The 23383-nt window shown below is 45.8% G+C and overlaps 1 protein-coding gene across 1 annotated transcript; it reads left to right on the forward strand.

Annotated features, from left to right (window-relative positions):
* The first annotated feature begins 792 nt into the window (after positions 1 to 792).
* On the forward strand, positions 793 to 13196 carry adamts15a (ADAM metallopeptidase with thrombospondin type 1 motif, 15a). The gene is made up of 8 exons (XM_047020526.1): positions 793 to 2093; positions 6051 to 6183; positions 6443 to 6610; positions 8111 to 8397; positions 8657 to 8834; positions 8938 to 9113; positions 10206 to 10381; positions 10547 to 13196. Exons 1-8 carry the CDS (start codon positions 1140 to 1142, stop codon positions 11340 to 11342), a joined length of 2868 nt encoding a protein of 955 aa, XP_046876482.1. The 5' UTR covers positions 793 to 1139; the 3' UTR covers positions 11343 to 13196.
* The last annotated feature ends 10187 nt before the right edge of the window (positions 13197 to 23383 follow it).

Below are 23383 nucleotides of genomic sequence, written 5' to 3' on the forward strand. Positions count from 1 at the left end.
GACATGTATTTTTAACTATTGATTCATTTCGTGATTATACTTTTAATTTATATATTCGGGTAATTTATACAAGCATTAAAATATTTGTGGATTTAGCATATAGACGTATAATTCAACTGTAGTTTCTTGTTTGCCACAAGATGTCGCGCGTGTTTAACGAAAGAAAGAAGTGATCGATGATTATGCATCGGAATGCCACAAGGAGTGCACTGCAATCACAGTGGTTAGAACTATTAATTCTTTCTGTGGATTAAGACAGGAACAGATACAATAAAAATGTTATGTTCTTTTAATCAACAACAGTAGCGCAGAAGGTGGAGTGTAGGAGCGCACTGATGATGTTTGAACCATGGAAAAGCTCTTTTAATTTAATACTTCTGTCCCGCGTGGGCAGCATAACATTTAATACTGCTGTCCCGCGTGGGCAGCATCCAAACGTTTTTGATTATGTCTATGCTGCATGTTGGATGCATGGGCTAACCGTTTTGAGTCATTTACACGCATACTTAGGCTACGGAATACAACTGTGTGCAGTTACGCACTCCTACGCTTGCTATTTGTTATGAATGTTCGAAAATGTATTCAAGAAAGTAAAGTAGACATCAGCAAAGTATAATCAATTGGGTTATGCTATTGATTTGGCAATAGATTGTATTACAAGACGCGTTGATTTGGGCGTTTCGTTGGATACAGATGTGCTGTGGAGGTGGAACAAGTTCCACGCGCAAAGCAAAAAGTCGCCAAAGTGGGAGGGAGACCCGGTTTTATGTATCGGAGGATGATGCTAATACTTGCAGAGATTCGAGTGGTTGCTGAGTAAACCTTGAACCTAGACGCATAACCAATGAGCTTTCCAGAGCACCTCCCCAAAAAACACGCATTACAATGTCTTTATGTTTACACATGACGCCAAATGCATAAAGTCCTCAGAAGACAGCAATCTCCTCAGAAGACAGGTGGAAGATGGGAACGGGTCACACCCTGGAGGATTTTACTCTGAGAGGACGTACAGCGGCAATGTTTTAATAGATTGCACCTTGGATTATTCTCTCTCGTATTGACCTCTATCTTCGCACATATTGAGCTGCAGAGTCGTTCTTTTCCATTCCAAAACATTACATTTATTGCTAAATACAAACATGCTCATGTTAATAAGGACAGTGTTTCTCTTCTACTTTTTCATAACTTACTCAGAATTTGCCCATTGTATGGAGAGTGAACTGTGCTTTCCAACTAAACTGGATGACCAAAACTATGACAATAACGGTTTTGACAACTCTGAGGATATTCTAAAAGGGAGAATTATTCTTAAAATAAACGCTTTCCAGCAGGATTTGGTGCTCGAATTACATCCAGATTCTAATTTCCTTACCCCCACAATCTCTGCCCAGGACCCTGCCTCAGCGTCCAATGCTGCGGCTGGTGCTGACCTCAGCCGGTGCTTCTACTCCGGCTACGTCAACTCAGACCGGTATTCTTATGCAGCATTGAGTCTGTGCAAGGGTTTGCAAGGGGCATTCGGTTTCAACGGGTGGGAATATTTCATCACCCCGGTCCGTAATGACACCACTTTGGGAAACACTTGGAGCGCGAAGAGCGCGCACTTTCTCCGACGCCGTGCAAACCACAACCTTAGCGGGAATTCAACATCCAGATGCGCAGTGGACACCGGTATGAGCCCCGAGCTCGCCCAGTCTTTGCAGAAATACAAGCACTTAAACGGACACGATGTGGCCGAAACAATGTTAAAGGGCTTGGGTAGATCCAAAAGATTCGCCTCTGTCCCCAGATACGTGGAAGCGCTGATCGTCGCTGATGAGTCCATGGCACAATTCCATGGCGATGACCTCAAACATTACCTCCTAACCCTTATGTCAGTTGCAGCTAGACTCTACAAACACCCCAGTATACTCAACTCCATCAGCATCGTAGTTGTCAAGTTCATAGTGTTAAACGAGGATGACAAGGGACCTAAGGTTTCCGGTAACGCAGCCATGACTCTGCGGAACTTTTGCACTTGGCAGAAAAAGATGAACAAGAATAATGACAAGCATCCTGAGTACTGGGATACAGCTATCCTGTTCACGAAGCAGGTAAGACCGTACCTCATTTTTCACATGGGGGTTTCCACACACGTACTACACAACCAATATGTTTTCTTTTCTGTGTTGAATCTTTATTAATGGGTCAGAATTGTGCCAGTCAGTTAATAACAATGTTGTCAAGTGGTCCTTGTTCTCCATGTGTGGAAACTTACGGATAGGGAGCTGGTGTCAACAGGACACAGTCTCATCCAACAGCCATTATGACTCTTTCTCCAATATTATGACAAGAAGATCAGCTTTTAATGTGAACTGGTTTGTACTCAAACACACTCACCCCCTCCGGAGAACTGAGACCATCTCCAGCTGTTGAGACACGCCCACTGCGGGGAAGGGACCACCCATTGCTCCGAGCCAAGCGAGACTGGACACGCAGTCATCCTGCGCTGAGAGATTGTGGATGGATGTGACAGACCTGAGATGACCACATCTGACAAAACCGTCTGACTTGGTTTCATTAGAGTTTGTTAGAAAAGCAGTTGACAGGATGACACTTGAAAAAACGTTTTCTCTGTAACTTATCATTGTCTCTCAACTCCTTATGCAGGGTCAGAGTTGACATGACCCCTACATTCCTTCCAGAATGTGAAACTCCATGCACACTGTGTAGCTGACATTAGAGGAACCACCAGCCAGAACCCGTTCAGATTTCAGTTAGCTGAGATAGCATATTTGATGTGCTTGCAGAAAAACTGACCAAAAAGACTGACAAGTAATTAAATACACAATAATTAATCATTGGTTAATCATAGTTCTGTCTGTGGTGAGCTGTTCAAGGAGAAAGCAGGCAAGCATTAGTTGGCGAGAGTTACTTGCCACCTCCAATATCAACAGAGGAAACAATTACAGAGTCAGAGCTTTCTGCTGGTAAGGACCGAGCCAGAGGCTGCGTCAGTGCCTGGCCTCATTGACAGTATGTCACATAGAAGATCACCTTATCCAGCAGATTATTTATGTCTCTCTGTGCAATACCAAAGACATGAGACCAAACCGCAAGATTTACCTGTCAAATAAGTTACCCGTGTTTCTACCTAAGTGAGTAACATCAGAACCCTGAGTTATTCAACAAGTGTCTTGATTCCCTGGCTGTCCTTGACTCCGGATGTATGACACTCCTTTTGCTTGCTGTACCGTATTGTACTATATGACACATTTGTAAGAGTGTTGACCCACATTTGGACTGAATGAGGGAAAACACATCTGAACCTGTAAACAACACAACAACCCCAAATGACACACTGCCAACAACGAAAATAAACTCAAATCACACTTCATCAAGTCCCTCAAATTCACACCCAGTAAAAGAACATTTAGGAGCACTAGATTGGAGTAGAGTGTCATAATGGGCCAGTAAAGTCTGACTCTCTTTTCTCAAACCCCAAAGTGACCAAATCATTTGTTCCATTCTAATCAGCACCATACAAGCCTTTCAACCTAAAAATCTATTCGGAAAAAGCTAACAAGGCCATGGTTCAGTGCAAGTACTAGATTTCTTTTGTTTGTTTTAGTTTAGTTGAGATTTTACCATACAGGAATATAACATGCAATATCAATAGATCAATATGCATAATATTTGTGTAGATTGTTTAGAGAGTACTCTAGAAGGTACTTGTAAAGAGTTGACTGTTGGTCATGGACTTGCAATGAAGTAAAAGACCAGTAAACATCAAAAGTACTAAGAATAGTTTCGCCTGTGCTATGCTATTGAGTTGTCATTACTGGAATCCGCATGGTTCCGTCAGGTAATCCTTTCCAATCCCATGCCCATGATGTAAAGTGAACTCTAATGGGACTTGTTAAAGAAAGCAAAAAAGACTTGATGCAGTCAGTTTCAGTAAGTTGCCCCAGGCGTTCCGACCATTTCACAAGAGAAATGAGAATTAGTATTCCATAACATTGAAGTGGACGTGAAAGACTAACAGAACTCACCTTCAGCTGGGAAGCTGTAATTATGAGAGGGGATACTCCCTGTGGGACGCACAGTTACCCAGCTACCCCTCCTCTCTGCTAATTTTTTCTCCTTCCTCTATTGGCAGTAATCCTAACTTCCCTGCCCCGCCCCCCCCCCCCCCCCCCCCCCCCCCCCCCCCCCCCACATCCCCACCTCTCCTCCTCCTCCCTTGTGTCTATACAAATCACAATGTTGATTAAACATGGTCAAACTGAGCGGGGGTTAACAGAGCCATGTCTCTCAGCTGTGAGTCACAGAGTGGGAGAACAAGAGAAGATGAAAGAGACAGAAAAAGTAAGAGAGAGAGAGAGAGAGAGAGAGAGAGAGAGAGAGATGGGGGGGAGAACACACATGGAACAGTTTGGACTTTATAAAACTCTAATGAAAATCTGATGTTGGTATCATTGGGTGCCAACTGGGTCAGTGCTGTTTGAGGAGTCTTCTCTGACATAGTGGTGATATGATGGGAGAACATGGCCTGTAATGTGACACACTGGCATGCATACTAATGTCACAATCACCTATTCTGCAGCTACAGTATACTGTGACTCGACAAGTTCCGGCTGAACATGAATATCACATTTCCTGAAATAACATGACTGGAGCTACAGGGCGGGGTGGCTTCTGGAGAACAGCCACATGTGCATCTGCAGTGTGTATGTGGGTGACTTATGTGACATCGAGCGATAAAGCCAATTTGATATGGTTTACATTCTGCTGCAAAATGACCCGAGGCACAGGCTGTGTCTGATAAAGTGCGTACCCAGCCGTAGTTTGTATGGAGATCCCTCAGTTATCCCTGGGAGCGCTCACAGCGATGGTTGTTCTGCAGCTTGCACGACCGTATTGCGATGTGCACAGAATGTGCACCGTATGTGAAAGCCCTTTCTCCAAGAAATTAGTAATGGATTCTTACCATAAACCTGCCAAAATCATATTTCCCCAGAGAGGGATGGATGATAGTAACGCTACACTAAGTTTGCTATTCACTTCCATGATAGACACCCGTGTGAGGGGTGGGGGAGGGGGGAGAACACACCTAAGTATTTCCAGATCTCATAAAACCTCACTGTGATATTGGTGCATCGGGCCCATTTTCCAGTGGTCGTCGTAACCTGAAGGTGTGGTGTCCAATGTGATTTGAATCGTTGCAACATGCGTGCCACTGGCTACTGGGGCTTCAGAAAAAAGCGGTCCATGGTTAAATGTTCTGTTCTGAAGGCTAAAGAGACACCACAGAAACATGGTTGCTCGTGAAGCTTTGTTTAGAGCTCGTCAGGATTGGTCGTTGTTATTAAACAGCTGGATCCACAACCAATGGAAAGATATACTGTGGATGCAAAAAGTAGGTCAGAGTTAGGAACACAGTTCCTTTTAGTCTTGTGTTTTTTGTGTTAATAAGTGTTCCCACACACAGACCTGCACACATGAACACATCTGGTTTGGATTTTCAACGGCCAGCAATTGTGGTCTATACTGTAAATAATTTGTCACAGCACTTTAAGGCTTCACTTTGGATGGGGGTTTGAAATGTAGGATCAAAGTAGTGTAGGGGGGTGATGGGTGCTGAGATTGGGGGATTTAGAGTGTGTTTGTATGGGATTAAAACATGGGTGGAAGTTCTCAAAACACCACAACATCACCACAGGTACAGCAGAGACCTTCTCAAGGGTCAAAGGGACTACTCTGGTCTTCAGTGTGCCCTGTGGTGATGAAACACAGTCAACTGGTCCAAATGGATGTTAAACATAGTTGCGCCTGAAATATAGGAAATAAATATTTGGAAATTTAGCTGCTGGCTAAAAGGTTTTGCAATCTTAGATATTTATTTCCTCATAGACTTGTTTGGGTGGGTCTCTTCGGTACTGTACCAAACATGCAAGTAGAACACTTGCCATGAATCGAAGAGTCTCACCTCATTTAGTCCAGTTGAGCTTTTGAATAGTGTTGAATTCACTGAATTAAGTGTGTGTCTGTGGTGTGTGTCTTCTGTTCAGGACCTTTGTGGGTCCTCCACCTGTGACACGCTGGGCATGGCTGACGTGGGCACCATGTGCGACCCCAAGAGGAGCTGCTCTGTGATCGAGGATGACGGCCTGCCATCTGCCTTCACCACCGCCCACGAGCTTGGTGAGTCTGCCATGCTCTGCCAGCAGGGTGTTCACCAGAACCACCTGCCTTTCAACATGGCATCACCAAACAAACCTGCACAGGTGCTTGTAGTTTGGAAGGAACCAAAAGCTGCTAAAGTGTGGACAGATCATATGAGTTCATATCAGTGTCAGTATTCAATTTGACTCTGCCTTCACCACAGCTGAATATTTCCATTCTATTGACTCAGACAGCTGACAGGATTTCCCGCTTGCCTGCCTCCTTTCCCCCCCTCCAGGTCACGTCTTCAACATGCCCCATGACAACGTGAAGGCCTGTGAGGAGGTGTTTGGGAAGCTGAAGGACAACCACATGATGTCTCCCACTCTCATCCAGATCAACCGCACCAGCCCCTGGTCTCCCTGCAGCGCCGCCATCATCACTGACTTCTTGGACAGCGGACATGGTGAGTCATCGCCTGACCCCTGACCTCTGACCTCTGGCCCCTGGGGTGTGGCAGACATGGGGAAGCAGGGAGAGTGTTTGATATGGAGACGTGAGGCCTTGCTCGAGACACCATCGCCATGGCGCCTGAAGCCTCGGTCTGTGCTCATGGGTTGACAACGTAAAAACATCTGTTTTTGTGTTGGCAACCGGCTGGTCACATCGAATAAGCGCATGCTTATCTTAACACTCTTCACGTAATCACAAAGCTTTCTCTGTTCCTACTGTGGTATGTTTGTCACCAGATCAGTCATAGGGGACACATGGATGAATGGGGGAAGTAGTTGCACTTGGAAGGTGGAAGTATTCCTCTGGTCTAACTATTGTTTCGCCTTAGAGTCCTCAATCGACTTAGAATTTGGAGAAACTCTGCTGTGGGTCATCTGCACAGACAATTCTGGCACCAGAGAGCTGCACATTCTAGTGTAGACTACTATAGAATTGAGTTGCTCTACACTGCCTTCAGACAGCCATTCTCTTGAATGTGGAAAGTGTGCCAAGCAGGGCGAACCCCAAGGTCTGGATTCTGTTCAGTGACAAACTGGTATTTCAAGGCCTGCTATCCTGACCAGCTGTCCCAAATTAAAGGGGATGTTCCACAGAGAACCGCCAAAGAGGTTTGGTCAGTTAGGTGTAGTCCTCACTGTTTCCCACGAAGGTTAAAATAGAATGACGGTCTGCTAGTTTTTGTGCCCTTTTCAGGAAATCTAGACAGAAGCGAGGAATGATTCTCAGACAGAGCGAGAGATGTGGAATGTCACCCTCAGAGTCTGGTTCCCTGGCCGCTGTGTGAATTCTCCATAGGATGTAAATAGGTTAAATGAAGTTATGTGGTTGCTCCTAATCCACTCTTATTGGGGTGAGAAGGCGTGTCTCCTCAACCGACTCTTCCTCTAGTCTTTCATGTTACCTAGCACTGGCTCGTCAAAGCCAGCCTATTCATAGGCTGTTCCAGGAAGAAGCCCTGTCTGCCGCTTATCGTAACACTGCTCTCCAGAGCAGACACGACGCAGACCGCTCAGGCACAGCGAGGGGTTAACCAAGAGCGGCGAGTGTGTGTGTGTGTGTGTGTGTGTGTTTGAGGAGAAAGAGGTGCCCCCTCCGGTGTGTGTTTTGTGTCTGGCTGTGTGCATGTGTGTGTATGGGGTCGGTCGTCGGCAGCTCTGTGTAATGAACCTTCCACAGATTGCGAAGCCTCCGTCTTCAAAGGGCCGACGTTGCAAGGTCATGGTTGGGTGACTGACCATGAGGCTTTTCGCTGGTCTAATCAGCACACACACTCACACACACAGTTCTGTGCACACAAGCGACGTGCAATGTGCAAAGTATGCATGTCCGTGTCCGCCGAACCGTACCAAATGCTGTTTATTTTACAAACGTCTAAAAGAAACAAATACAAAGATAATCACTTTGGAAGGGTAACTGTCGGTGTGGCTCACTGCTGCTCTGCTGTCTTCCTCAGGCGAGTGTCTGCTGGACCAGCCGCAGAAGCCCCTGGCTCTGCCTGACGTGCTCCCCGGCACCTCCTACAGCCTGGACCGTCAGTGCGAGCTGGCGTTCGGCGAGGGCTCCAAGCCCTGCCCCTTCATGCAGCCCCCATGCGGCCGTTTGTGGTGCACGGGGAAGACCCGCGGTCAGCTGGTGTGTCAGACGCGGCACTTCCCCTGGGCCGACGGCACCAGCTGCGGGGACGGACAGGTGTGCATGCGGGGGGTCTGCATCAACAGGCGGGACGTTCACATGGGCAAGGTACGGCTAGCACAGCACAGCACAGCACACACACACGCATCGACGCACACGCATGCACACACCTCAAACACCTCGTAAAAGCTCATCTTTCAAAGAATTCTCGCGGCGGCGTGAGATGTGTCGTGTACGTGCGGACAGGAGAGTGCCACCAGAGAGCCCTCGCGGTGGGGGTGACGTACCTAGGCTATCATGTTGTTGTGAAACCTGACATAACCCACAAGTGGTGTGTGTGTTTGGTGTGTGTGTGTTTTCCCCCCAGGTGGATGGAAAATGGGGTAAATGGGGAGCGTTTGGGTCGTGCTCCCGTACTTGCGGTGGAGGCGTCCAGCTGGCTAGGAGAGAATGTGAGAACCCAGTACCATCAAACGGGGGCAGATACTGCCAAGGTGTGCGGGTCAAGTACCGCTCCTGCAACCTGAACCCCTGCCCTGACACAGGTACCCACTTGGCTCAAAACAGACAACTATGCTCAATGTTTTCTAGTTCCACCTCAGGCCGCTTCACCTTTGACCTTGTGACCCTTTCTTCCCTCTGGTGCAGGTAAGAGCTACCGCGAGGAGCAGTGTGAGGCGTTTAACGGCTTCAGCCTCAACACCAACCGCCTCACACCCTCCGTGGTGTGGGTGCCTAAGTACTCCGGGGTCTCCCCAAAGGACAAGTGCAAGCTGATCTGCAGAGCCAATGGGACTGGCTACTTCTACGTCCTCGCACCCAAGGTCAGCAGCCCTGACTGAAAAACACAGAGAAATATTTCTCGTAGTTGCTTTGTGAATGTGGTTAGGCCGACTGTATGTCACATTAGCAAGCTCACTCTGGCAGAAAAACTCTCAACAATGTATTTTACAGTAAGATACTGACTATACACTTTCTAACAATCTATGTGCTGGTTTGGGAAACAAACGTAAAATACATCCATTGTTGGAAAGTTACATGCATCAAACGACCATCATTATCTGGAAACTGGGCCCACAAACACAACTTCAGCTCAGCCTGACTACTTACAGTTCACAGAAAAGAGAAGAGAGAAAGAGAGAGAGAGAGAGAGAGAGAGAGAGAGAGAGAGAAAGAGAGTGAGAGAGAGAGAGAGAGAGAGAGAGAGAGAGAGAGAGTGGAAAGAGGAAGACAGAACTGAAGATAGGATAGAGAGAGGGCTTATCTCTCTACGATAGAGTGGTGTGGAGTGACACTGAGCAGGAGCCAGTGTCATGGCCCTGAGCAGTGGTCCACGTATACTGTGTCGCCCTGCCAGAGCCTCCAGCCAGGAGACCCACAGGGGGATGGGAGGACGCAGCACTGGGGCACACCACGCCGTGGTGGGATTAGCTGATGACTGGGCTAGCTGTCGAATCAAAAAAGCCAGAGGCAGAATAGGCTGCCTGGTGGCTTATCTTACAGCACTGTGCTGTACGTTCGAACCAGCAGCCCCGTGTCTCCCTCGTCTAGACTTTAGACGTTCCACGTCATGTGATGGAAAAACGGTGTTGAGGCCATACTCACAGACACGTTGCGTTATCGGTCACATTTTTCATCAGCCCTGTTGACCCCTGCAGACACAGACATGGGGAGCAGACCGACATGGTCGACTGCCTCCACTCAGACTGGTCATGTGTTAGGGTCCTGTTCAGACAGAGGGGAACCAGGAATGACTGTAAACACATTGGTTTTCTACCATGTCTCAAGGCTGCTTGCCTAGTGTTAGCTCGGCAGGAGAGTTTTGGTCATATTATCCTGTAGATTTACACTTTATCATGCCTGTCAAAGGGATCAACCTCAGACCAGTATGGTTAAGAATACCTTTCATCCTGCAGGTGGTGGATGGGACTCCCTGTTCCCCAGACTCCTCAGCTGTGTGTGTCCAGGGGAAGTGCATCAAGGCTGGCTGTGACGGCAAGCTGGGCTCCAGTAAGAAGTTTGACAGGTGCGGCATCTGTGGTGGAGACAACAAGAGCTGCAAGAAGGTGTCCGGCCTCTTCACAAAGCCCATGTGAGTCTGCTGAGGCACAGCTGTTGTTTAGACACGACGCTTGTCATCCTTGCTCGCAACACGATAGGAAATCGTGTTGAAATTTCGGAACGAAATGAAGTATACAGTCATATAGTATGTAAACAGTGAATGTATGTGTGACGTGTTCGATGTGCTTCCTCACAGACACGGCTATAACTTTGTGGTCATGCTGCCCGTGGGAGCCTCCAACATAGACGTCCGTCAGCGGGGCTACAAGGGCATGGTGAGCGATGACAACTACCTAGCCGTGAAGAACCACCACGGCCAGTATCTGCTCAACGGCAACTACGTGGTGTCTGCCGTGGAGAGGGATATCATCGTGAAGGGAAGCCTGCTGCGCTACAGTGGGACGGGGGGCCAGTCAGAGACCCTGCTGGCCGTCAAACCCATCCGAGAGGCCCTGACTGTGGAGGTTCTCTCCGTGGGCCAGATGACCCCTCCTCGCATCCGCTACTCCTTCTACCTGGCCAGGGAGAGCAAAGAGGACAAGGCCCTGAAGAAGGAGGGCCGCGCCCGCTCCCACAACAGCGTGCTGGCCGAGGAAGGAGAGGAGGAGAAGGACGGGGACGTCCTGAAGAAGACCTCCTACAGCAAGGAGGGCTCGGTCCCGGGGAAGTGGTCGGCGGCCGGGTGGGACGAGTGCTCGGTGACGTGCGGCGCCGGGCTCCAGAGGAGGATGGTGCAGTGTCTGGGGCCCGACGGGGAGCCCAGGGCGGACTGCGAGCCCACCCAGAGACTCTCGGCCACCAGGGTGTGCGGGGACCCCTGTCCCATGTGGGATATCGGAGAGTGGTCGTCCTGCTCCAAGTCCTGCGGAAAGGGCTTTAAGAGGCGGCCCCTGCGCTGCACCACCCAGACAGGTCTGCTGCTACCCCGGGACCACTGTACCGGCAAACGCAAACCACAGGAGCTGGACTTCTGTTCCCTACCCCCTTGTTAGTGATCCCCTCTTCCCCTCCCTCTAATCAGCATAACCCCCGCCCTATGGACCAGTACAGCATGCCGGTCAAATAATGTACAGGACAAGGGAAAAAAACAACCTACCAACAACAACAAGGAAATCACTCCCAACAATCAGAATCCATGTTTTTGGGTACATCGTGAGCATCTGCCTGCAACATGGGACAGACAAGACGATGACAAACGTGTGTGCAGGGGAGAGACGGTTTTCTGAAGGGTTGTTGACCTTTGGTCACTGATCGGCCAATCAGCCATCAGAGGTAGAAGTCTACCTCTGACCAACATAATCTGAAAAAAGTTGTGTTCTTATGTTACATGGGATATCCCTTTAGCCAGAAATCAGTCAGTTTACTTGGTTGTTGATCATTAATGTTGGTTTCAGGTTATGGTTAGGTTTAGCGGCTATAACAGTGCACTGTTTTAACATATAGATGGCGAGCAAATGGTCCGAAATAATCATCAACAATCAAGATCGTGTTGGGTGATGTCAATCAAACTGACAGTACTGAAAGAGCATCCGCAAACTGGACGAACAAATGCTCTTGTACTGCAAGAACCGTTATCCTGCCTAAACAGTCTATGCTTAAATTCAGGCGTGGAATGACAACAATAAGCACAATAAGCACCAGGAGACAGGATCTGATTGGTACATTCAGTGTTGTTAGAGAAGCATAGAGAAGGCTTTAGTTCAGCTGGGTTATGTTGGACATGTCTGTGTAGGATCTTGGTTCAGTAATTACTGCAGTTGGATACTACAGTATCAGAAATGAGGCATTTGTCTTCTAATGCTTCACTCTTTCTTCTTTTGTTCAATAAAAAAAAAACATGCTCACCATTTCTTAAACAATGACAAAAGTGAGAGGTGTAGTGGACATGGGTGTCCGTTCAGCTCTCCTTGCAACCTAGGAAAAAAAGTACCTGTAGAACTATACAGACTTAATAGTGCAGTAATGGAGACATGTTAGATGTTAAAATGTTAAAACTATCAGCTCAATTGGCACTGGTGTCTATTGATGAAGCAGGTAAAGTCACGGTGTGAGTAGAGAACAGGACAGGAAAATCTGCCCACTCCATCGCTGGTCTGCACCCTGTCAGCTGATACGCTAGCCAGCTCTCGGTGATGTCATAATTCAGCAGGCTCGGCTACAACCCACACTTCACTAGTCATCAGCCATGTTGACTTAGTCTGGTGCCTGAACCTCCCCACGTCCCCCCACACACACACGCACACAGACAGTGTTTACGTCTCACCTATGGTTCAGTGGGACTGTTTGTCTCTCTCCTTCATCACATGACCCAAAGTCATGGTATCTCTTGTCCATTTGTTGAGCCAGTGGTGCAGCTGCTAAATTCCCGCCTGTCCGGCACAGTTGTCATAGCTAAGTTATTATCGTTGAAAGGATCGAGTGGTGAAAACAAGCCCTGGCATGAAGTCTTGGAGGCGGTACAGAATGTGTGTTATACTGGACCTCTATGTTCACATCCCAACAACCTGAAGCGAAACGTTATTTGTACACACTTAATGAAACCCTGTAATCCATTATATACTTCTTGTTTTGGTTCTTAAGAGGGACCACATTGTCCATCTAAAAGATGGTTCCTGTATTACTTGGAATATTTTTTCTTTGTCATATTTTGCAGTTTGTACAGCAAAAGACTTAAACGTCCTGCATGGGCTGCCTTGTATACTATGTATACATTCATTCGGCTGTGCTCAAATAAGTCATGTAAATACTTTTTTCATATTTTTTTGTGTGTCTATGCTGGCCTTTTGAATTGTCCTTGACTTTAAGATATTTATTCCAAAATAAAACCATTTACAAACAAATCTTGAGCTGGTTGAATCGTGTTGTTTGTCCTTGTGCAACCTCGGTGATCACAACAGGCCTCCCCTTGCAGGGTTGCCCTACAACGAATCACGAAAAAGCGCGTACTGTTTACGACATACAAAAGTCCCTTTCTCGTGTTCTACTTGTGCCTGTTACTCATGTGTTTATATCATTTTCCAGAGGTTGTTTTAGAAATGTGGGGCAAATTGAAAGCCTGGACCGTTATCAAATGAGCAAGAAAAGGAGAGAGAGAGAGAGACCAGAGGGGAAGATGAGGGAGGGGTGAGGAGGAGAGAGGCGAACCAAATTGCAAGCAGGAAAATGTTACATCTGGAGTCTTCCAGAACATAGCCATGTATGGCAGTTTCGCTTTGTGACTGAAGTATATATATAGGCATTGAGAGAAGGGGTCAGGGCCCAGCACAGCAGGTATTGTTGCAGACCAGGGTATTACATCAAGCTGAAGGTATTGTTATGTCGGTGGTACGAAATCTTGATTCACTTGACCTACATAAAGCAGATCGAAATAAACCTGGACGCAAACTAGAGGAGGGTTTTCTTTCTTGGCCCTGTTGACCAAAGTTCAAGTTCATAACAGAGTCAGGTTGCAAGTTTTCTCTGAAAGACGAAATCATTATTTATCAAGAAATATTTAGGGCAGTGTCTGCACAGCAGACGTGAAAAAGAAAACAAGCAGACGTTTTCAGGAGAGCTCGTTCCAAGGAACCATATGATAAAGAGGTATTGGTGATTTAAAGTACCGCAATACAGCTTCTCCCCAATAAATCTCAAACATTCCAGGGCCTCAGCTCTATCAGTGCCATTTCTCAAGTCTAAAGAGTCTACGTCCTGTTCACCTACAGAGGGGATCTTACAGGCAATGATTCCATTTGAATTCATCCAGTATCTTCAGACCAACAGACCCCAGGGACAAAAAATCGGTTGTATTTCTCAACAGTGCATCTGTTCTGTCTTCCGTGGAGAATGAGAGGATGAAAATGGAATGATAAACGTGTAGATCTGACATTGCAGTGCTTCATCTGGGCCCATAGCTCATATTTCATTTTGCGGTTATTGTTTCCTTTAGCTGGTGTTCATCCACATTGTGGCACTGAGGCCTGGCCTTCAAACTCTTCCATGGAGCCTGCTGCCAGAGGATGACAGGATGGAATGGGAAGAGAGGGAAATCTCTGGAAGAGAGGGAAAATCCGACCTCATCAGATCTGTCAGCGTGTATCCTGTTTAAACGAACTGACCCATAAATCCAGCGTTCTCTACCTTCATTACGGCACCCTTTCTGGGACGACGCAAAAAATCAGATCCTGATTTAGTCCGACGGCTAATAAAGCGTCAACAACCGAGGAACCCTGGTCGCAATTACAACGGGGGCGAAGAGGAGACGTTCTTCCTCCCTCCTTTCTGTACGATCAGCACAGGGTTGTTTTTGTGGTTATCTCTGAATCAGAGAAACTGTGCTCCAGAGACAGCTTTAAAGATAATCACTCTCAAAGAAGGGCTTTGTGCGTAAGACTCATATGGCGCTGAGGATGCACGGTTAAAACCAAATGAGAAGCTGCACACAAGGCCCGAGGCCTGCCCGTCTCCCAGGAGGTCTGCTGACTCGACTGCCGAGGCCTCCATAGGCCTGCTTACAACGCTGGTGACAGATTCACAGCTGGCTGGAGGAAAAAGGCTCTGCTACATACATACAGTACACATGCACACAAGCTCGGCGCTCCACCACAGTGGGCCTTCCAAGTGACACCGCCCACAAGGGTTCACTCCCGTTCCAGGTTCAGAGAGTGTTCAGGCCGAATGTTACTCTTTAACACATTCCATTTCACGGCCCGCTGGGAGCTCCTTGACCCGTCAAACAGCATCAACCCAGGTCAAGAGGTTTTGAGAGATAGCTCAGGCCAACTTCAAATCAACTCTCTTCTCCTCATAACCCGCCTTTGGAATTTAAGTGTAGACTAGAAGATAACGTTTGACCCAAAATCTAGGAGGCAGGATGGTTTATTGTATCTGTACGTTTTAACACAAAAAGTACTCAAATCAAGGTCATGGGAAACTCTAATGTTGGGCACCTACTGTATGTTGATAAAGTAACACAAGAAAAGTCATTATGAGAGATCTATATTAACACAGGCGTCTGGCATCGGTCCAAATGTAATAAATATGGCGTTCTCACCTGATATAGTATTTCCTGTGACCGTGACCCCGTCAAAAAGGAGCTGGGAGGCTTGAGAAGACCAGCGAGGATAAAACTGTCTCCATTCCTCCTGACCTCGGAGGACCTCCCACAGAAAAAGCAACACTTGACATGAAGGCTACAATAACTTCCATGTAATTACTTAGCAATACCATTGTGAAAACAGATTAATTATTTTTTTCTCTCCATATGACCCTGTAAAGCCCAACTTCCCCGAAGCACGTTTCACTTGCGTTAGAGTCTAAACCATTATGTAGTGTAAATACAAAGCAGTTTCCACGTCATGACAACGAAAAACGTTTCCTAGCTTCTAATCTAACTTGTATGGGCCCACCTGGGACAACCTGGGACGACAGTACACTCCTACTGAAGTTCCAGCAAAGAAAACGTACATTCTGCAGGTGTAGTTGTGACATGTTTGGGCCTGTTCTGGACTGGTCAGTGCAGTGCTGTGTTGTATATCAATATCAGTCTCTCAGGAAATCCTTGTTGCTACAGGCCATTATATTGACTCAGGTGAACCAGACAACCACTGTCAAAACAGGAGCAGAGACTGCTAACTGCCCCAACTGTTTGAAATACAAACATTTAGCTGTTAGTAGTTCACAATGCAGCCAGCTCGTGCATGCCAAACAATGGATATTAGATCATAGCTGGAAAGGGGTCCCACCAAAAAAAACACCCTAGCCTTTCACATCTATACTGTACAATGTAGATGGAGAGAAAGCTGCCTCTTTGTCCTGTTCCTACAGACATGGAAGCTGTCAACCAGCCTATTGTATTACGTTAGTTGTATCCATAAAAGTAATACTGCAACAATGACCTAATGCTAAGGCATCATTTTCAGGCACATCAGAGACTGAGGTACAAGTTAAAGGATGTCAGTTTAATGATTGATTACCCTTATTGCTTCATAGAAACAGAACGTCATGGGATTTCTACACTGAACTTGATGGAAAATTGCTCTAATCATCATGGATATGCGGTGTGTACAGGTTTGTGTCTTTTCGTTGAACAGTATGACAGGAATTACATGGTTTATTTCTTACTTAAAGTCTGACCTTGTCTCAGACTAATGTTTCCTCTGTTTCCTGTGCTCCAGTCAACATCAATACGCCAAGCATACATCTATGCTGTTTTACAACCAATTAAGGAGGGGATAATTATCAAGTCCCTGCGTCTGTCTGAGCTCTGGAAGCCCAGCTCATTATTTTCTACCAGACACTGCTGGGCCAGGCGTGGGAAATGCTGGAGGACTACATCACCAGCCCCCTCTTTCCACCTCTGGGCATGTGGGAACACTGAACAGAACACAGTGCACTATGGGAAATGTGTCCTCCTATAACAGTTCTTCTCCTGCCATTGAAATAAACCAAACACCGTCCACGGCTTCCCCAAATGCCATTTGCAAAGGTGAATGATGTTTGAGGAAACCCAACAGCTTGAATCATCTTGTGGCTGAATCAAAGGGATATCTGTGTTCCCAGAGCTGCCTTGTTTTTTATCTTAACCAGTGTTTGCTTACTGTCTATTGACTGTATTCAGATCCGGAGATTACCTCATCCGTTCTCTGGTCAGATTTAAAGGCAGCTGAGAAGGACAAAGACGAAGCTGTGTTGACACTCACAAAGCTCCCCTCGCTGCTAACGCCGCAGGACGTTGTCTCAGAGCGCTGGAGTAGCAGTCAGGGGCCAAGAGGGGGAGCGGGGCTGGGGTTGGCACCACCCTCACGGGACACCCCCGGGATGGTGCTCCGAGAAGAAAGAGGCCGAGAGCCTGGGCCGTGGGATGGGGCAGGACAACTCCTACATGGATAAACGGGCTTTGTTTGAGCCGAGCAGAGAGGCTAGTCAGGGCCAGTGTGTGCCCGGGTGTGCATGTGCGTGTTGACACCATTGCTCGAAGACACTTCAGCAGATTGATTGTTTTACGGTAGGCATGACTGGAGAAAGACATACGATTTCACCAGCAGGGTTAAGGAGGGCAGACAGGATGCTTTCGTTTATGCAAGTCATGCATTGTGTTTTTTAAACTTGGAAACCACAGCCAGATCCATGAGATGTAGCCTGTCTCAGGGCAAGATGTCATTTTATGTTTAATTGAAGTTCAATATTCAAAGGCATACCAACTGCAGAGCATTGGCATCCAACTAAAATCTGGGAATTTCATATTTATTTGCTCTAATCAAGAGTTTCTTAAGGTCTCTGTATGAAGAGAAAGATTGAGTAGAACCACATGTCTTTATTACAGAGAATACCGACTGCTCCATGCAAGGGGGGCATGTTTTACAGATCAGACAGTCATTCTTCCCACTATGATCTGACATGATGAAAGCAAACAAGCACACAACTTTGGTCTTAATAATCAGAGGTCGGTGTGTCCATCATACACATGAAGCAGAGAAACAGGAAACAAGATGACGTGATTCATTTCTTTGGACGCACACACAAATCTCAAGATTTAGGGTGGTCTTGTTCCTCTCTGTCCTAAAGGTTTTAGGGTGGTCCAGCTCCTCTTGGTCCAGTGTTTATTTGCAGCCAGGTTGAGCTTGACTTGCTCACCACACGCGTGTGTTTCAATGTATCCACTATCCAGTATGCACAATGATGGAAGCTGACCAGAGCATGAAAACAGTTGGCCTTCCCTTACATGCTGCAATTCACTTTCTCCATCCATACCCTCTACTTACCAGATGTGGAGGAGAGGGTGGGAGCTGGAAAAATCGGGTTCACTGCGTGGTTCTTCAGGTGAAGGTTGCAAACTAGAGGGTTGTCGTTTTCCAGTTGGAGTCTATCCATTTGAAGAGAGGAGCTGAGATGTAAGAACTTTTGGGCCCATGCACGACAGAACATGCTCTGAGTGGTGAGCGTGTGTGTGTGTGTTTGTGTGCTGTGTATTGTATCGTAAGCATTAAAATGAGTAGTAGTCCTGCTGCTTGTGGTTTCTGTATGTTGGGACTGTCAACCTGACCCGGCCAGTCCTCAGACAGAGAGTTCATTCCTCACCAGGCAAAACATCTTGAAGGGAGACGTGAGAGGATGAAGTCATTTGGTTACGTGTGTATATATATATATACAGTATATAAATATATTAATCCCCAGAACTAGAGTGATCAGCAGGAGAGAAGGCCCATTACAAACCCATGGCCAGAAGGTTAGGGGGATTCTGTTTGCTTTAGTGAAGTGTTGTACACAATATGAGACATCATTCCCCTACCAGCAAGATCATAACTAATGACATGGCATTCTTAAAAGATTGCTTGCCCCAAACCCCAGTCTAAGCTCTCAATGAGCACTTGAGAGTTCTAATTATAGGAGTTAATAAGTGGTCTCTAATTTACGATGAAAAAACAAACGAATAACGCTTCTTCTCTGAACTAACGAGGGGTCTGGTGAGACCACATTTCCAAGAACAGGGGTTTAATCAAGTCCAGGATCAGACTGATCTAAACCTGCTGTAAGTAAACGCCCTCAAAGAGCCCTGGAAAATACATCACCCATAATCCCACGCTAAAACACAGCCACTCAGGTCATATAGAGCGTGTAACACTGAATTGAAACCAGCTCCATTTTGTGTGTTTTGTGTGTGTGTGTTTTTGTGTCAGCTTTTTTTGCCATTCTCATGGATGAGAATTCAACTAAACAAATATGTGCTGAAAATATAACAAGCGCTTCTTCCTCAATTAAAATCGCACAATTATACACTCTTTTATCACTTTCATAATGACAAAAACTTAAATATATCATCAAGCATTTTAAACCAATGCCTATAGACAATGTCAAAACAGCACCGAGAGTGATGTTAGTCATGGTTTATCTTACAGGTTTCTATGACTACTTATAATACTGGTTATGTCATGCTAAAGACTGTATTCTTAGTTTTATGACAGAGTGTGAGCAGTGCCGTGGCGACGCTCCACACGACCATGCCAAGGGTGCACGACTCTTTCCACTTTCGACATCAGCGACGGCAACTGCAGCTAATGCTCCCTGGATGCAGGCTGCTAAGCTCGTGCTTGTCCTTTTCTGTCTCCATCCTACTCTAGACGGGCAGGCCTGTCTTCACTTTAACCTCCCAGTCTGTCCTGTGGAGCCAAACTCACCTTCTGTCGGCTGGGTGACAATCGTTGCCCAGTCAGTGGCCAAGAAAACCCAAATGATTCGAGGGCCGATTCTCATCCACCCAGACCATGTGACTTTCTCTGTCTGCAGGAATGAGAGGGTGTGTGTTCTGGTGCTCGGAGCGTGATGAACATGCCACTTGAGCTGGATGTGTTGACGTGTGTGTGAGGATGAACTTGAGGCAACTACTTTCTACACAGAAACCACAACCGCAGGCAAGCCGCCAGGCCACATGGTGTGACAGTGTACATCCTCTGAGTTCAGCAATTATCATACCGTTCAGTAAACACAGCTCGGTTCATCAGTTTCCAGACTTAGTAATGAACCACGAGATCATCCAAAGGCTGCCAGGTTCAGGATGAGAAACCTGCCAGAAAAATACAAAACAAAACTATTTCTGAATAAAAGTAAGTATGAGCAAATTGGAGAAAATAGAAGATGTGTATTTCAAGCAGTGCAAATAAATAGAACAGAGAATCTCTTATTTCATAACTGGTTTCAAAATATCAGCATGGACAGACCGCAAGGAAATCCTTTCTTTGAACTAAGATTTAAAATTCTAAACAGCAAAGCTCAATAAGTTATGTCATTAATTATGTGAAGGCATACCAAGCAAAGATTTTTTTCAGGGCTCTCATGTCTGGCCAAAGAGACTGTGGCAGGCTTTAACACATTTGCTCCGTGTCTTAACTTGCCAACTCTAGGTCATATAGTGAGCTAATAAGACATTCAATTTTTCTTGTTTTCGAATGTTGAGGTATGTTTGGTTTGGAGAAATCAGTGGTCCTTGGATACAGCTTCTTGGCGTTCAAGGTTTGATACTTTGGAGTAAACTTGGTTGTCCCTATGTACAGTACTGTGATTTGATAAATTATTTTTATATGTAGAATAGACCCATGAAGACTGTAATGGAAATGTTGGTCATATGCATAGATGTATGTGTATGAAATCTATAATCTTCTATGTTCATTGGTAAGAGACAGGAAGGGAAGATAATTAAGTTGAGTTCAAAGGAATGTGAGGTGCTGATAGCTCTGTGGGCAGCTTGCCCTGGGGGATGGGTGAAGCATTTTATATGGCCTTCTGTCCTCTGGTTACTGTAAGGGGTCAATGAGACAGCTGCTCTGAACTTTGGCTAGAAGGACTGTGTCCTGTTTCATTGTTTGTGTTAATTAAAAGTATTGTTTGAAGATGGTCACACAAAGGACAGTTGACCATTTGACTGGTCAACTCCTGTGGCTTTATTATCTACTGCTCTGGAGAGAGCTGTGACATCAAAGAACTTTGGGACACACCAGAGATGTATTGTTTCAAACTGTCACGAAGTTGAGTTAGCCAATCACGGAGTTTGCTACATTGATTGATTGACCTTATAGAATGCCATTTGATCTTAAGTTTATATAAGGCAGTGCATGTGTGATGGTTGGCATCACTCCTGCGAACGACCTGTGTGGATGGCACCTCCTTCGTTGAGACTGATCAACAAAGCTTTGTTTATGTAATTGTATAGTCTAATAAATTGTATTAAAACCATATCCCTTGACTATTCAGATCTACACAGTGCCACTCGAATTCTTCCTTAGCAAGACCAATGAAGGATCAGCAATAATTACATCTTTGTGAGTCAATTTTGCCTGTCTAATAAAGACAAGTCCTTTTTACAGTCCCTTATTAAAAAACAACAGTGAGTCACCGACCTGTCTTTATACGACCCGATTAGAAAAACGGACTGGTAAAACTTAAATCCAAACAAAAGAAACAACCATCTTATTTTTCGGCTTCAAAGGTCTTTCCCTGAATCTGAGAACCATTGTCTATGCAAACCAAACATATTGAGGAGGAACTTTTCCCTCTCTCCCACGTCATTCAGAGCCTCTCAGACAGGAATGTTAGGACACCAGTCTCACAGTCTCAGAGAGGATGTTCTTCTAAATTAACATCTAAAACAACTTTTTTCTTAAAGTGACGTTTTCCTAAAACATCCTGTGAAATTACTTAAGTCACATAAAATCCTCTGATATCATCACAGTTGTTTGTATTTTCAAATATCTGCTCTGAACAGACTAGGTATTTTAGCGTCTATTCTTACTGGAGTGGACTGCCTGAGTCAGCACCTTCAGATGGACGCTGACCAAGTATGACCCTTGCCTGGTTCTCAGTGACTGACAGGACCTTGGCTGAGCCCCACCTCTGTGACCAGGAGCAGGTGCTGCTGACGGGGGAATTTGCACTTTTTCATTTTTTACGTTAGTCATTACAGATGACTGCGCTCATTTGGCAAGAACGGCCAGAGAGCTCATTTACCATTGCCTGAGGGACAAGTGGTAGTGAAAACAAACACAGGTTTATACAGTATACATGTAAAGGTCAATGTTACCATAAAGGGCTGTAACGTTTACATGTTTTTCATCACCTCACCCTTTACAGAGCTACACTGGCCAGAGTCGATGGTACCTTTTTGTCCTTACCTTTTGTAAACATACTGGTGGAATGGCGAAGTTAAAACGGTGCAGAAATGTGTAAACTGTCCACGCTTGTTCATGCATTTATAAATAAGAAGTTGTTGTCATATTTTATCTTGGGGGAAACCTTGTTTACTTAAGCCTTACTAGAGAACACCACTTTTGACAGAAAATCAAATCTAACGCTGGGAATGCTAGTGTTGCCAGTACGGTAAACACCAGTGAATTGCTGACACACATCTCCTGTGTCCTCAGGCATTATTAGCCAACAGCAGCTCATGAAAGATTACATCTATGCTGGTTCGCAGTGACTCAGCTACCACACATACAACTGAATTGCTCAGACACACATACAAACAAACTCGGTGACATGGAGTTATTCTACACACAGGATTGGAGTCGAAAAAACAACAACAAACAAGTCCATCACCACTAAAATACGGGAAAGGACATTCTTTGGTACTATGGAGAAAGCAAGAGCCAAAAGAAAGTTGAAACAGGCAAATTGGAGTCAAATGTAGCAAGGGTTGCCAAGTTCTGATTTGAATCACTGTGATGTTGTTTTAGAGGCATATTCCCCAACCAGGCCGGCTTTCCTTGTTTTAGGAGGGTGACGTCACACTAATGGAGGTCTCTAATCTCTGGTGTTCTGCGTGTTCATGAGTCCCAGCCATTATCCCAACCTTTTAATGCCAAAACATAACTCTGCAGCATGTTCATTTGTCAGTCAGTCCCACATGTGGATGGAACTTTGCTGTTGAGTCGTTACATGACCCCAGTCCAACTGAAAAGTGGCCAACAACATAGGTTTAAAATTCTAACCTCTGCTGTGGAATATGAAACATGGAGCCAACTGAAACTGCAAACAAAGTCAGATGGCTGAGCAGTTAGGGAATTGGGCTAGTAAACCGAAGGTTGCTGTTTCGATTCCTGGCTGTGCCAAATGACGGTGTGTCCTTGGGCAAGGCACTTCACCCTAACATGTAAACAAACTACGGTACATGGACCTCTTTATTACAGTCTCACTGCTCCATGTCTGCTCATGTGTCTATAGGGAAGACTGATCTCAGATTCAACGTTTTGAATCAACCTGGCTTTTCTGTACTGTATGAAAAGATACTGGGAGCTGCCTATATGTTATATGCTGTTCATGTCTGTGGTGACATAATGTAAGAATGAAGTTCTGTGATTGGAGCAGGTGCTCTGGCAAAAACATGGATATGAACTGCAACACTGCTGATACAGCCTGTAATTTAGGAAATCACCTATAAAAAACTACCATTGGAAAGCACACTTAGAATCCAGAATCCATTAGTAAAATGTGATCCAAGACTAATGATTAATCATTGACATATGCAGTCCCCTATCAAATATCCATCTTCTTGATTGTAAACTTT

Source organism: Hypomesus transpacificus, chromosome 5 (assembly GCF_021917145.1).
Source record: "Hypomesus transpacificus isolate Combined female chromosome 5, fHypTra1, whole genome shotgun sequence".
In the NCBI taxonomy this organism is placed as follows: Eukaryota; Metazoa; Chordata; class Actinopteri; order Osmeriformes; family Osmeridae; genus Hypomesus; species Hypomesus transpacificus.

What these genes read in the sequence shown, in the direction of transcription:
- adamts15a (XM_047020526.1), top strand. Translation starts at nt 1,140, where the DNA reads ATGCTCATGTTAATAAGGACAGTGTTTCTCTTCTACTTTTTCATAACT. An exon ending in CACCACCGCCCACGAGCTTG is followed by an intron (nt 6,184 to 6,442) that starts GTGAGTCTGCCA and finishes CCCCCCCTCCAG; the next exon opens with GTCACGTCTTCAACATGCCC. An exon ending in CTTCTTGGACAGCGGACATG is followed by an intron (nt 6,611 to 8,110) that starts GTGAGTCATCGC and finishes TGTCTTCCTCAG; the next exon opens with GCGAGTGTCTGCTGGACCAG.